This window comes from Helicoverpa armigera, chromosome 6 (genome assembly GCF_030705265.1).
Source record: "Helicoverpa armigera isolate CAAS_96S chromosome 6, ASM3070526v1, whole genome shotgun sequence".
Taxonomy (NCBI): domain Eukaryota; kingdom Metazoa; phylum Arthropoda; class Insecta; order Lepidoptera; family Noctuidae; genus Helicoverpa; species Helicoverpa armigera.
This window is the reverse complement of record NC_087125.1, coordinates 9,511,793-9,525,182: the sequence shown is the minus strand read 5'-3', so window position 1 is coordinate 9,525,182 and position 13,390 is coordinate 9,511,793. Positions and strand designations below refer to the sequence as shown.

General features: G+C 37.3%; 1 protein-coding gene across 1 annotated transcript in view; it reads right to left on the bottom strand.

The window, feature by feature from the left end:
- The window catches only part of Ziz (Zizimin), a 37,467-nt gene that overhangs the window by 23,098 nt on the left and 979 nt on the right, over positions 1-13,390 (bottom strand). Inside the window, exons 2-29 of the mRNA XM_064035367.1 lie at positions 13,214-13,333; positions 12,246-12,418; positions 10,439-10,736; positions 10,096-10,270; positions 9,810-10,017; positions 9,263-9,566; positions 8,951-9,168; positions 8,684-8,874; positions 8,359-8,603; positions 7,682-7,881; positions 7,212-7,332; positions 6,583-6,855; positions 6,381-6,497; positions 5,962-6,144; positions 5,422-5,559; positions 5,131-5,326; positions 4,794-4,864; positions 4,514-4,673; positions 4,009-4,248; positions 3,597-3,717; positions 3,236-3,379; positions 2,941-3,158; positions 2,302-2,538; positions 1,760-1,920; positions 1,398-1,518; positions 1,038-1,133; positions 596-726; positions 17-158 (exon numbers count right to left, since the gene is read on the bottom strand). Of these exons, the coding sequence (XP_063891437.1) occupies positions 17-158; positions 596-726; positions 1,038-1,133; positions 1,398-1,518; positions 1,760-1,920; positions 2,302-2,538; positions 2,941-3,158; positions 3,236-3,379; positions 3,597-3,717; positions 4,009-4,248; positions 4,514-4,673; positions 4,794-4,864; positions 5,131-5,326; positions 5,422-5,559; positions 5,962-6,144; positions 6,381-6,497; positions 6,583-6,855; positions 7,212-7,332; positions 7,682-7,881; positions 8,359-8,603; positions 8,684-8,874; positions 8,951-9,168; positions 9,263-9,566; positions 9,810-10,017; positions 10,096-10,270; positions 10,439-10,736; positions 12,246-12,418; positions 13,214-13,333 (5,002 nt within the window). The remainder of the gene's footprint in view (positions 1-16; positions 159-595; positions 727-1,037; positions 1,134-1,397; positions 1,519-1,759; positions 1,921-2,301; positions 2,539-2,940; positions 3,159-3,235; positions 3,380-3,596; positions 3,718-4,008; positions 4,249-4,513; positions 4,674-4,793; positions 4,865-5,130; positions 5,327-5,421; positions 5,560-5,961; positions 6,145-6,380; positions 6,498-6,582; positions 6,856-7,211; positions 7,333-7,681; positions 7,882-8,358; positions 8,604-8,683; positions 8,875-8,950; positions 9,169-9,262; positions 9,567-9,809; positions 10,018-10,095; positions 10,271-10,438; positions 10,737-12,245; positions 12,419-13,213; positions 13,334-13,390) is intronic.

Below are 13,390 nucleotides of genomic sequence, written 5' to 3'. Positions count from 1 at the left end.
TTGATGTTTTACTCACCCTCGTCGATTTTAAGGCCGGTTTCGTCACGGGGTATGTTGAGTGAGATTTCGGCGAATTCGTCAGCGCCCCATGTTTGTGTTCCTCGAAGTTTTAAGTACTCGGCTATGAGGGCAGCGATATGTAGTTGGCAGCACATAGCCTGGTAACGAAAATGTGTTTGTAGTGGACGATTTAAGTTTGCTGGACTATGGTAAAATGTGGCCATTGAGCAAGTAGAATGCCTTTCGTTGGTATTTTGAACTGAGATTTACGACGTTTTTGTAACGACTTCCCAAAAAAAAGGAGGTAAAAAACATTGTATGTTATATTTATTATTATAATTTGTACACCCTAAAAACACAGTTCATATCTTCAACTTTTAATGAAATGTACCAAAATAAGCTGTAATAACATCGATTCTTTTGTTGGCGTTAGTACCACCTCTACTTCTCGACTTTTACTTCGCCTATATTATGTAAAATGGATGGAATGCTTAGGTCCTAACCTTATTGCCGGGGCTGCGGTAGGTATTGTTCGGAAGAGTTACCGAGGCCCTGGTACATAAAGGGCCTAAGGAGGAAAACGGTAGATCCTCACCTCATCATGATCTCCCTGGCGAGCATTATGTTCGGCGAGGTTGGAGAGCCAGGCGTGACGCAGCCGCGGCGTCGCGCGACATGACGCCGCTAGAGCATGCTGTAGCTCCGCCAAGTGGACACTGCCTGCACCTAAATGTTTACTTTCAGTTAATTTTAAGCTCGAAATGACGTGGGTCTTTAACATTAAAGTTCCAACTGGAGTCAACTGGAGTGGGATATTACTGAATACCATTCTTTAAATTTGAATCGTCTTCTTTATTGTTTATTTGTCTTATTGTAATTTTTGACAACATTGTTTGACTTCAAGTGACAACAAAGAAGGACTTCAAGTGTGGTTAGTGTGCAAATAATTTACTTGTCATCCAGAGATAAAACACACAAAAAAATTAATTAAATTATCTATTTATTTTACAAGCACTTATTAGTACGGGTAATCTTACCTGATGCGCCAACGCCTCCTACACCAGCGAGTCGAGCCCGAGCACCCACTACTGTGCGCACGCGACGCATCAATTCCGCTACTTCACTAGACAAACCTAGTGCAAATAAAATTATATTTTAATGAAACATTTATTTTCACAATTTATTGTTTATACACACACATTATACTTTTATTAATTTTAAAGCCAAGTTCACCGACAACATAAACGTTAGTTTTCTTTAACAACATTTTTCCTAGTAATTTTCAAGATCAATTTTCAAAGTAAATACTAAGCTATTTTGAGAAAAAACGGACGTTTATGTTGTCTGTTATATCAGGCTTTAGTGCAATGTAAATAGAGTTGATTTTTCATACTCACCAGTTCCCTTCATAGCCTTATCACCAGTCGCGAAGCAGTTGATGACAGAGAGAGACTCTTGAAAACGTTTGCAGTTTAGAGCAGTTGAATTATCTAGTAGTTTCGATACAGCCATGATCACCTATAGAAATACAAATATAGTAAGTACAATTCTACTAAAACATAGGTGATAAAACAACTATATAGAGATACGGTTCTCGCAAAACTCAATAGCGCAAAAATTCTGAGCATATTCTTCGTACGTCATCGTAACCCACGATGGCTAAAAATGATAACTGCGCCGCGATTCGCGAGAATTATATTATAGCCATAATTCCAGATATCCTATTGTCATTTTTGTATTATGTAAAATTATTAATTACCTGCAGATGTACTCTGGTTAAGTCACCACCAGTCCCATGTTGGAAATTAGCCCTCATTAACAAGTACAAAGCGGCGGCCGCTTCACGCCTCAACCACGCCGCCCGCGCTTCGCACAAACGTACTACTGCTGCGACCACGCCTGAACATACTGTGCTGCCACCTAGGTAGAAAATTTTAGGCTATATCAGTATAAATTGAAACACTTATTGGCACTTCATAATGGTGGGGGCAAGTATGCATTACTGATGCCTTAAAGCCTGCTTTGATTATAGTTTTTAGTAACTGTGTACCAATTATCTCGTAGCATATAGACATTCTGTAAAATTTTTGGGGTGTGTACGTTTTTTAAAATCTGCATTTCAAATAGGTAGTTACATATGTGCAAAAGGTTTAAAAAATTTCAAATTGTTTAGAGGCAGAGCAATAATAATTGGCACATCGCAACTATCCTTAAACTTTATTTGAACGTAGTACAGATTGTGGCGGATGCTAAAAGAAGAATTATGTTACACTATTTAAACAAATTTCCTTGCAAACTCACCTTCAAAAAGCGTCTCTGAAAACTGATTGATATACGCTCTCAAAGCGGAAAACAAGTGCTTATACAAAGTTTCACTCTGCGGGTACTGCAGTAACTTAAGGTATGGCTTCGCGGCGATGCCGTCAGCCGCTCCCAGGTTCTTCATGAAGAGACACGCGCGGTCTATGATGGTGAGCCCCACTTCTGTGGCGAGGCAGCTCGCTGATAGCACCGTGTGTTCTGCTATCGCTTCCAGTTCTTTGAACAAGGATAACGTTAGGATGAAAATGGGAGTCTACAAAAATGTTTATTTAGTAAAATAATTCGACATATACGGAGGACATGAAGATTTTGCCCTTAACGTTTTGAGCTCTCTGACCGAACACCGGCAACCTACATACATCAGTTTGAAGAAGAAATGTCAAAGTTGTACGTAATGTAGGTTGATCCTACAACTCAACCACATATATTAAATTATTGTTTTAAATAAGTTTTAGCTAGCAAAATCGTTTAACGATCTTACGAGTAACTTTTATGTCACAGGATGATTTAACGATGTTAGAAACCAAGCACTTGATTTTAGATTAGAAGGTTACTAAACTATAAACAATTTGAAGCCATTATGTATAGTTTAGGTACTATATAAAATAGAAGTCTCACCAGTAGTCACTGTAGGATTCACAAGGTTTTCCCTATTAACAGTATTGTTTTTCTCCACAACTATTGGGGGTTCTTTAGAGAAGTCTGGAGGACTCATTCTGGCGGGCAAAGTCCTCGCTTTCACAGGCTTTGGTTTACCATTACAATCTGGCGTTGTTGCTTTCATTTCTGATAGAATTTTCTTCCTTCCAACGTATTGGAATTGTTCGGCGCATATTCTGAAAACGAGACAATTCAATGGAATTTGTGCGTTATAAAAGGAGTGGAAGGTTCAAAATACATAGTTTCAACTTACTCTAAAACATTAAAGAACGATTGCTGCTGTGATTGAGACTGCGTCTTCCACCAATCCACTAGTCTCTCATCATCCAAATACTTCAATACGAATAAGAAACACAAGAGCACATCCCTTACTTCTTCCGGAGACATTACACCGAACCTATGCAAAAATAACCATTAGTGCTTTGTAAGGTAGAATATCAGCCATCATAACACAAAAACTTTTAAACGTCTGTTGAACACTTGTCTAAAAAAATACAGATTATGACGTTGAAATAAGGTCCGTATTGCAGCCACACATTTTTTAGACCAGTGTTCAACAGATGTTTAAGTTTTTGTAGTAAGGCTGTAAATGATGGTGTTGTCTTGATAGTTACCTATTGACCTGATCACCAATTTCGCTCAAGTCGAGACGTCCAACGTTTCTAGGTAATGAATCACCGCCGGACATTGTAGATACTGATTCTAACGAGCTTTGTGACATATTGTTGGCGTGATCTGAGGAAACAAATTAATCTATATTATAAACGCAAGATACCTGATTAATCATGGATCAGTCAAGTCTCAGAAACAATAACCTCTCCTTTGATATTTGTCAGAAAAGTTCTTCCATTGTGTATGTATTTTTCACAATTACATAGTATGTGGGAGGTAATGTCCCTAATTGGTGACAGATAATAGTACACACATTATTCTAGCCAAGTGAACCAAACACAAACCATTTTTTTTTTACCAATGACAAAGCTTTCTGAATTGAAATAACAAAATCAACTTATTTGCATATCTCACCTTTCCCATACATATAATTGCCCGGTATTGTAGGCGGTTCCTTGAAATGGGCGGAGTTTCTGACCGGCGTATGATCAAAGTGTAGCGTCAGTCTATTTCTTCGCGGCGTACTATTAGCTGAGGCCGCCTCTTTCTGCGTACTATTGAGTACTGGGTTCATAGTTGCGTCTCCATCGACTTTATCGTGACCATTTTCGACCGGACTTGCTAGAGATTTTGTTATGAGACGGTGGGCATTTTCTGTGAAAATATGGGCTTAAATTAGATGGTATAGTAAAGCGATACGCGATACGATCTAGAAATATATGTCTGTTTGCTGAGCATTCTAATAAAAATAGGTTTTACAATGAAATACTATTAACGTTCAATCCTTCTGTGTGAGGAGGCATTGGGATGATGATGATAATGAAATAATAGTTCTCAAATAACAAGTTTTAAGCCGTTTGAAAGAGATTATCCATCATTCTTTCTGATCAAATGTTACGTATTATACTCTAATACTTACCAAGTACAATAGTAAGCCACGGCGAATACAGATACGCGAGCCTCGCTCGGCACTGTCGAGTCCTATACCGATCATCATGCTCATGTTTAGTCATTAAAGCTCGAAGCACACTCAACGCCGACCTACGTTTCAACGGCGCCTCTCGCAATGACTGTTCAACCTAAAAAACAATAACAACATATAAGAAAATATGTTCTATAAGTAATAAATAATTATAATAAGCATGACTCATGCTTGATATAAATAGCTAGCAATACATATTTGGAAAACAAGGAAGTACTTGTTTAAGAAGGGTTCCGGCAAGAAAGTGTCTCATTATAAAGTCTTCTGTGAGTCTCAGCCTCGCAGGATCTGTGTAAAAGTAACAGTTATTCAGATAAACAACCAAGGGAGAGATTCATTTTGTGTAAAAGGACAGTTTATCTATATCCAAGTCTATGTACCCATTCGTGGGCGCTTCGTTAAAAATCTAATGACATTTTACCCGAGATAGTTTTGTCGCTTGGAGTTGTCTCCTTTAATTACCTGATAATAACGTCAAAATAGAAAAATATTCTATGTACTTATGGTTAGATATAGATACCCTCTGAGCATAACGTTTGGTAATGATATCCTACCTTCATCGCCATCTCTCGATAATTTGTTCGCATGCAACGGCAGATTGAAAGGTACAAAATGCTCATGGGAACAAATTGTTTGCAGAAACGTGAATTTGAAATCAAACAACGCTTTTGGATCGCAAAGTTTGAACTTGTCTAAATATTTCTTAATTTGTCGGAACACAAAACCTCGGTCCATGAATGATAGGCAGGACTGTAAAAGAAAGTACATTATTGTTATGGCGATAAACAGTTACAGAGTGGATACAATTCGAAATTGATACTTCAAGGTGTTTATAAGTTACAAACCTTAAGGAAAGTTGCAAGATTCTTATTAAAAATATGAGTTTGCATTGGTTGCTGTAAAATATATGAAGGCTCCACAGTCGTTATCAATTTGTCTATATTTTCTAACAGATCAGCATGAAATCTTTCATGACGCGACATCTGAAAAGATAAATATTAATATTGAATATCATTATGTCATCTATAAGATTTAAATAAGTCTAGCGTCAATAAGGTATGATTTCATAAACCAATGACATGTACCCACTTTGACTAAAAATATGTAGTTTGAAATTGCTATAACAACAAATACTACCATACAGTGCATTCCGAATTTCGAACTTATTGCTAATCTGTGAACACTTATCACGCTTGGTCATACATGTCTTTGGCTGATAGTACAAAGTAGCTAAGGTACGGTAGACTGCACATCAGTGGTAACTGTCATGCACCTTGACTCAATAGTAATAAGTACGATTTTCCTATAAAACTGTTAGCACTGACATGAAGTTGACTGTACGTATGCTAAAGGGGGTTCCCTATTGCAGTACACGTAATACTCACTTTAATTCTTCCAGTATTGATAAGATACTGCGCCATACTCTTAGTAATGATGTCGAAGAAAAACCCAGAATACTGCATAAACTTGTTGCCCAATAGAAAGTCTGGTTGGTTGGGGTCGACAAACATGTGAAGTGGGGCCGTCAACATTGTGTGGAGTTTGAATTCCACACAGTTGAATACGTACTGGGGACAGAAAAAGCTTGAGTTACATTTATTTTAATAAAAATAATAACAGTCTATAGCGTCTCAGGAGAACACCTTTAAATAGTTTTATGTGAATACGTTAGGCTCTACCCTTTTTAAATAGCTTCGCAAACCATACCGCCAATATTTATTTTTGCTAGAAATGCCTACAGCTACTTTCAACAGAGTTGTTTTGTTTCTTACAATTTGAAGAACTTATGTGGATTAATTCTTACCTTCACATAGCTATCAAGAAGATCCTTTCTCCCATAATCATGTATCATATGCACAAAATGAACTATCAACTTGACAATCTGATAACCCATATCATGAGTGTAGCTTTTTTCTACAGTCTGTAAAATAGACAACACAATTATATTTTCCATTAAATATTTTCAGTAGTAATGAGTTTAAAATATGATATTAATGTTTATTTACCATTAGTTCAAACAGTTGATTCATAATAGTCGGCAGGAAAGCGATAAGCGAGCTCAACTTAATCGCATGCGCGGCTTTGAGCGCATTGCAGACGTCATTCCACGGCGGAGGGGAGGGAGAAGTAGGGGGAGAACTGGACTTTATTAGCCTTTCAGCTTGATTAAATAAATTATGTAAATGAGCGTCCCTTGTAGCTACTGTAGAGTCTAGAACTAGTTGACATCGGAACAGTTGTTTTTCGCCTTCCACCCATACAACTTCTGGTCCTGTGTTCTGTAATAACATAAATATTTTTTGTTAGTTTGTAAACTGAGGTTTCTTGGTATAGTTCTCAGTATTGTTTCAAATCAAATCAAATCAAATCGTTTATTTTGCAAAGAATATGGGTAATGTTTTGTGCAGTATTTCTTTTATGGTAAACTTGTGATTAATATACCCTTTTTTCAGATGAATAGATGGAAGATACAATACTTATTGCATCAGTATTTTCATCCGTTGCAACCTTTTTATCGTCCCACTGCTGGGCACAGGCCTCCTCTCACATGGAGAAGGATTGAGCATTAATCACCAGCACCACGCTTCACGCTTAGTATTTTCATATTCTGGATTTAAATATTACAACGACATACCCCTTTTCCCAACCCAAGTGGCTGTATGGCTAAATATCCAGACGGCAAATGTGTTGCTATAGGTAAATTGACAACTTCGTCGACCAACTTATCGTTTTTCAACAAAGGTACCCACGCGTATCTGTAACAGAGATGGAGCAATGCAATATGACGTTTATCGAATGGAATAATTGTATAAGCTCGTCAATGGACACTTCTGAATGGACTCGCCCGATAGTGTATTGTTTGGGATAAACAATAGAAGGATATCACCATTATCAGTACTGCAACTGGGTATGAATCCTTCACGTGTGTGAAAGACAATTTAGTGTAAGATACATTCGATTTTCGACCTTATTGCTACAGAAATATGGTTTAAAGTAAAAAAGTAATAATTTCGTTTTAAAATAAGATATGAATGAGTACGATAACTGTGTTGATACTTCCAGCTATATACCTCGTATTGAAATAGAATATAGTACAATATTTACCCGATACAAGTTTCCACGTTAGCGTCGTTTTTCTTAGTAAGGTCACACGATATGTGGTGGAAAGTGAACAACAAATGATGCTGGGGTGTTAATGTAGCTGGGAGACGGATTTTGGCCTCGTCACTCCACGTGGGGTTAGCGTTGTGATGTAATACTGAACAGCGGTACTGTGAGGTCATGCCGAATCTTCCGTATACCACCTAGAAGGAAATTGTGAATTTTAAGTATAAAATATGTATGTGGAAAAGCCTTCTGCGAGGCCTATATCCCCGGTTAGGGATATCACCGTTCTGATTTTAGAACCAAATGATCGTACCTATCTTTCCGAACATTTACGAAATGTTACATATGCATTTTTTATGTTCATTTTCATGTTCGTGTACTAAAACATGTAGTTTTTAACAATAGTATCAGTTTACTACAGGAAATCCGACTGTTTCTATATTTTATCAGATAGGAAATCACTCGTGTCAGGGAAAATACGAATTTTGGCAAGAAATACGTTATCGAATATTTCCGTAATACGTAAATGTAAATTAATCATAACTACTGCCAATTGGTTCAAACATGTTACGCAATTATCGACGGTATTATATAAGACATAGGGTTCACCTTGGAATACATATTTACATAAGCTACGTAAAGGATAGTAATTAGTGTGAAAGACTTTATATTACCTGAAGTGATTTAGTTTCTCCCGTATCACTATCCCTCAACTCGATAGAACAAGCAATATTTCTTGCTCTCGCAAACATTTTCTGAGATTCGAAATTCAAAGCTAACGGTCGCACGTACAAATGGTGTATGTATGCTGCATACGGTTGTTCTGGTTCCACGTTCAGTGTTGCCAGCTCTACTGTGAGTGGCGAAGTAGGCGGTAGTGGAAAAGGTTTTAACGCGGCGTATGAGTTTGACATACAGTCTGAAAAAAAAAATGATAAAGTCAGACGAGAATACTCATAAATAAATTAATATTGAGCTTCAAAAATTAAGTGTCATTACTTGGTACTTGTTCGTTGCTTTGATGAATATTAATACTGAGCCAGCCAGGTATCACAGTTAATTTAGACATTTTCTCCGACTTGCGGTAGTCCGACAATATTTTTAGCAGATCATCGTCCGACATTTTATTGGGCTCTTGCCGATAAATGGCGGGGAATTCCGGTGTTAAATCCAAGTCATTGCTGTACATTCTGAAAAAAAGACACATGTTTACAATCATCTGAAAAATGAACCTTATTCCAAGATGATATAAGTTCAAATTCTTACTTGTACAAAGGTTTTGCCGCCCAAGCAAAGGGCATTCGGTACGTCCCCACACGGTTCGCATAAGCCTGAACATTCTTGTGTACTTTGAGCCCAAGTCTCGGGTCTTTGGTAGCCTTGAGGTACGGCTCCAGCACCTGACTCACGTGACCTTGCAAGATTTTGTCGATTTTCACCACCAGGAACAAGTCCGGATGAGGATTGTTTACAGATATCAACACCTATAATATTGAGAACAATTTAGTCGTTCGCCTAGATTAAAATAAATTATGCAATTTTGGACCTTATTTATTCAAATTGATGTTGATGTAATACCTGTCTTTTTGATCGAAACCATTCTTCCGGTATCTGATTAACGTCTAACTTAACATCGTAACTAAAATTCTCAACTAATGACTTTGTGCACTCCGTATCCTTGACTAGATCTCTGACAGCTTCGTGATTGAGGTCGAAGTGGAAGTTTTCCGACAGTTTCTTCCCACTCCTGGCGTCGTACAGCGCTAAGTACGTGTAATAAGGTTCTACTTGACACAACAGTTCTTTATCGCCGTCTATCGGCGCTTGTAACCTAAACTTTAAGCTTTCGCATTTGAGCAAAATTCTTTGGCCAAAGTGTTCTCTGAAACGATAAAACAAAATACCGTTCAGCTTAGTTTATATTAGATACTCGTGACAGTTTTGCCGTCCAAAAAAGTAATAATAACGTTTTTATAGCATGAGGAATGTGGGTCTTGCTGAAATAGTTTTATTGTTACGACGTCTTAGCTAGACGAAAAAAACAAAGCGTTGAGGTATGCGTAACTTAGGTCGCTTTCACTGGGGAAAACTGCGGTGTAGGAAGAAAAATATAATAGTTACGTACTTGAATGGTTCGAGCTGAGGTTCAGGTGAGGGGGCTCGTTTGTATGGCATGCTGAAGATGTTGTATCGGCACTCGTTGCGCGCGGCTGCTATCGACATGTCAGTTTCGCGGGAGTAGCGCATTAGAAGCGGGTTCATACTGTGTTCCAGACCCTTCAGAGTGCCGTAAGTGGGAGGTGGCGGTTCCGCTGTTAGGGACACGTCGGCATCTGGACAATTGATTTATATTACGAGAAAAGTCAACATTATAAAGTAAAATATACTTTTTAATGGTTCATTTACCCTACCTTTATCTAACGCTTCATCGCTTTGATGTCCTTCTTGGTTATCCTGATTTTTCTTCAAAGCTGCTTTGAAAGCATTGATCCAATCGACTACATCTTCCTCATTCTCAGCTGCAAACGTATATCCTTTGCCACCAGCCATGCGCAGTTCGAAACAAAACCTACCCCTTTTGGGATTCTGAAATGACAAACGGATAATCTTTACAACTATAAAGACTAATGGACCTCATTGTTAACTGCAATTTACGACGTAATTAAATAATGAGCAATGTCTATATTTAGACTTCCTCGTTTACGGAAACAAAAGTTCATTATTAGCGTTATGCAATGGTAGATAAAGCCTTACCCTAACAACATCAGAACAAAAGTCCATTACGATAGTGAGCTTTGTATCCGTCTTCTTATCATCCTTATACACTTCGAGTATGTAAGTGCCGTCGGCCTCTCTAAGCATTGAGCAATAACGTTTCTTAAACGACTTTGAAGCAAGGTTACTGAATATCCTATCTGAGCCGATTTCGGGTCCTTTGAGCAAATGCCCTTCTTTGGTACCGAGGTCCAGTTTTGCTGCCTGTGTTTCATTATCACTCTCGGTTTCGGCGTCGATATCATATACCTCCTCCGGAAATTTGTTTTCTATAGGTCTGTACAAGAAAAGATAGTGGTAATGGCAAAGATAACAGTATCAATTACTAAGAATAATGTATGAATTTACACAGCATGGTTCTTTGAAATAATGAATCAGGAAAATCCTTGCGTATCGCAATATCGGTTGTAAGTTGTACTTAACGCGAATTTGCGATATGAGTGTAAATTTTCATAGCGAACAAGTTATCATAGGTACTGAATGTTTTTTTTATATAATGAATACTATGTACTAAATTCATATTATTATTAAGCTGGAGAGTTTGTTTCCTCGAACGCGCTTATCTCAGGAGCTAGTAGACCGATTTGAAAAATTTGTCCAGTGTTGGTTAGCCCATTTATCGAGGAAATCTATTGGCTACTTTTTATCCTGGTGTGGGGAATAGTACGCAAGAAGCGCGAGTGGAACTGTGAGCAGAAACTAGTATTTTTAAAATATACTTAGATACCTACTGAATTAAATTAAAAAAACATGTTTTGGATGGCCTAAACTTTGTAAAAGGTCGTCGCGACCGCTGCTAGATTTTGCGTAAGATAAACAAGTTATGTGATAGAAATAAAAAAAAGACAATCGTAGGATTATACTCCACGACAAAAGAGAAAGCGTCGCGTCTCCTTCATTATCATATTATGTGACTTATTTAGACTTAATTCAGTACCATTTGGAAGGAAGTCCTTTCATCCTATGTTGTGCAATCAGTGGGACGTGACTCACGAATCAGATATGAGACCATAATGCTCCGGCCTTGGGAATATAGCGCATAACTTTTGTTGCCCATACAATGTTCATTGCCATGCAAAGTATGTTAATTATCGCTACTAATGAGCATCCAACTGTTTGCTACAATTTTAACACATCGCATGCAACCGGCTTTCATTCGTTTTAGATGCGCAATCGATAAATCAATGCATTTCAATGATATGCAAATGTTATCTAATTTCAGATCATGGTTATTGTATTTTATGAATATTATGTGTGTATTGGCAATGCTAATTACCTAATTTAAGTTGTTTTGCTTACTTGTTAATCTCAACCATGAAAAAAGGAGCAGTGTGATTTTTTTGGCAATAAATATTTAAATTATTTGGCAACTATTAAATCCATACCACACACGTGGTACCTAGCAAGCTTTTAATAAACCGCAATTTACAGATTGTAAATTGAATAGAATTTAAATATTAAAACATGATGATAACAGCTGATCGCCGGCAACACAACGCGATACACAAATTAAATATTCGAAAATTATGAGAATATTTTTACTATCAGTTCCATTTTTAGAGAGAAAAAAACGTAAATTAACTGTTTGCAAGGGGATTCCTCAGATAGGGTTTCCTCCTGTACAAACATACTGACTGAGTTTTATTTATTGTGATTTGTGTGCAATATTTGGCACAGATAAATGGTTAGAAAAGAAGGTGACTAGGAAAGAAGGAATGTTAAGGAGGACACGTGTAATCATTAATAGTTAGTATCTCAAATACCAACTTCTGACTGAAACTCTTACCTTGGCAAGTTGAGATAGGTGCCAGCGTAGCTACTGAACTTGTAATGTATGAGATTCCAACTGGAAGCATAGCTGAGGAGTGCCTGTCTTGTGAGCAGAGGGCATGAGGCTGCCGTCCTCACATCTGGCACTGCTGTGGTGACTGTCCTCCAGCGACGTGGTAACACTACACTCTAGGATAATAAAGAACAAATCAGGGTGAGGACTGGAGATGTTCTTCTCTTGAATTAATTTATTCTTGAATTAAATAACATGTCTGAAAAAATCCATAACTTTTTCTAACTACTATCTACCTCTGTACAAAATTCTACTTTACTAAGTTCAGACATTATGATGTGAAAGCATAACAAACAAACAAAGTCACTTTTGTATTTGTAATGTAAATAAGGTCATAAGAATAGAAGGGTACTAGGCCATAAGTGCAATAAACCTGCATTCGATAAAACAATTCTATAGTACCGGAATTGAGGTTTTCCTGTTCTTTATAAAACCAAACATTGCAGGTTTCTCAACTGCATTTTATTTTGCCATCTGACATTTAAGCATGACATTTAAATCATTACATAAAACATTATTAGTAAAAAATACAAATTCACTAGCCTCAATTTAGTAATATAAATTTTGCTCAATACCTCATATGTTATGGTTATGAAATAGTGCATGTATTTTAGCTATTAATTGCATACATATTTCTTCAGACCTGTGACTAAACAAAAATTTAAGTTGTAGTGTTTTATCTATTTGCAGGAGATACTTAGTTTCCTCATAATCACTTATGTCCATCATATCCTTAGCCTTTTCTCAACTATGTTGGGTTTGACTATCAGTTTAACCGGATACAGCTGAGTACCAGTGTTTTACATGGAGCGACTGTCTACCTGCATAGAGTGACAGCCTATCTAACATGGAGTGACTGACTTTCATAATCATATATGTCTATTTTTCTTAGAAGTTTAAATTCTACTTACGGAGACATCATCAGTAGGATACAACAGTATGTCCCTCAGTGGATCGTTCAGTAGCAAGGTCTTGTTGTCTTGGATGTACTGTTCAAAGTCTAGCGCTGTACACTTTTTGGCTATGATATTCTGTAACAAGGAGGTTTTATTACATGTAGGTATTTTATGGTTTTGCTGTGAAGGACA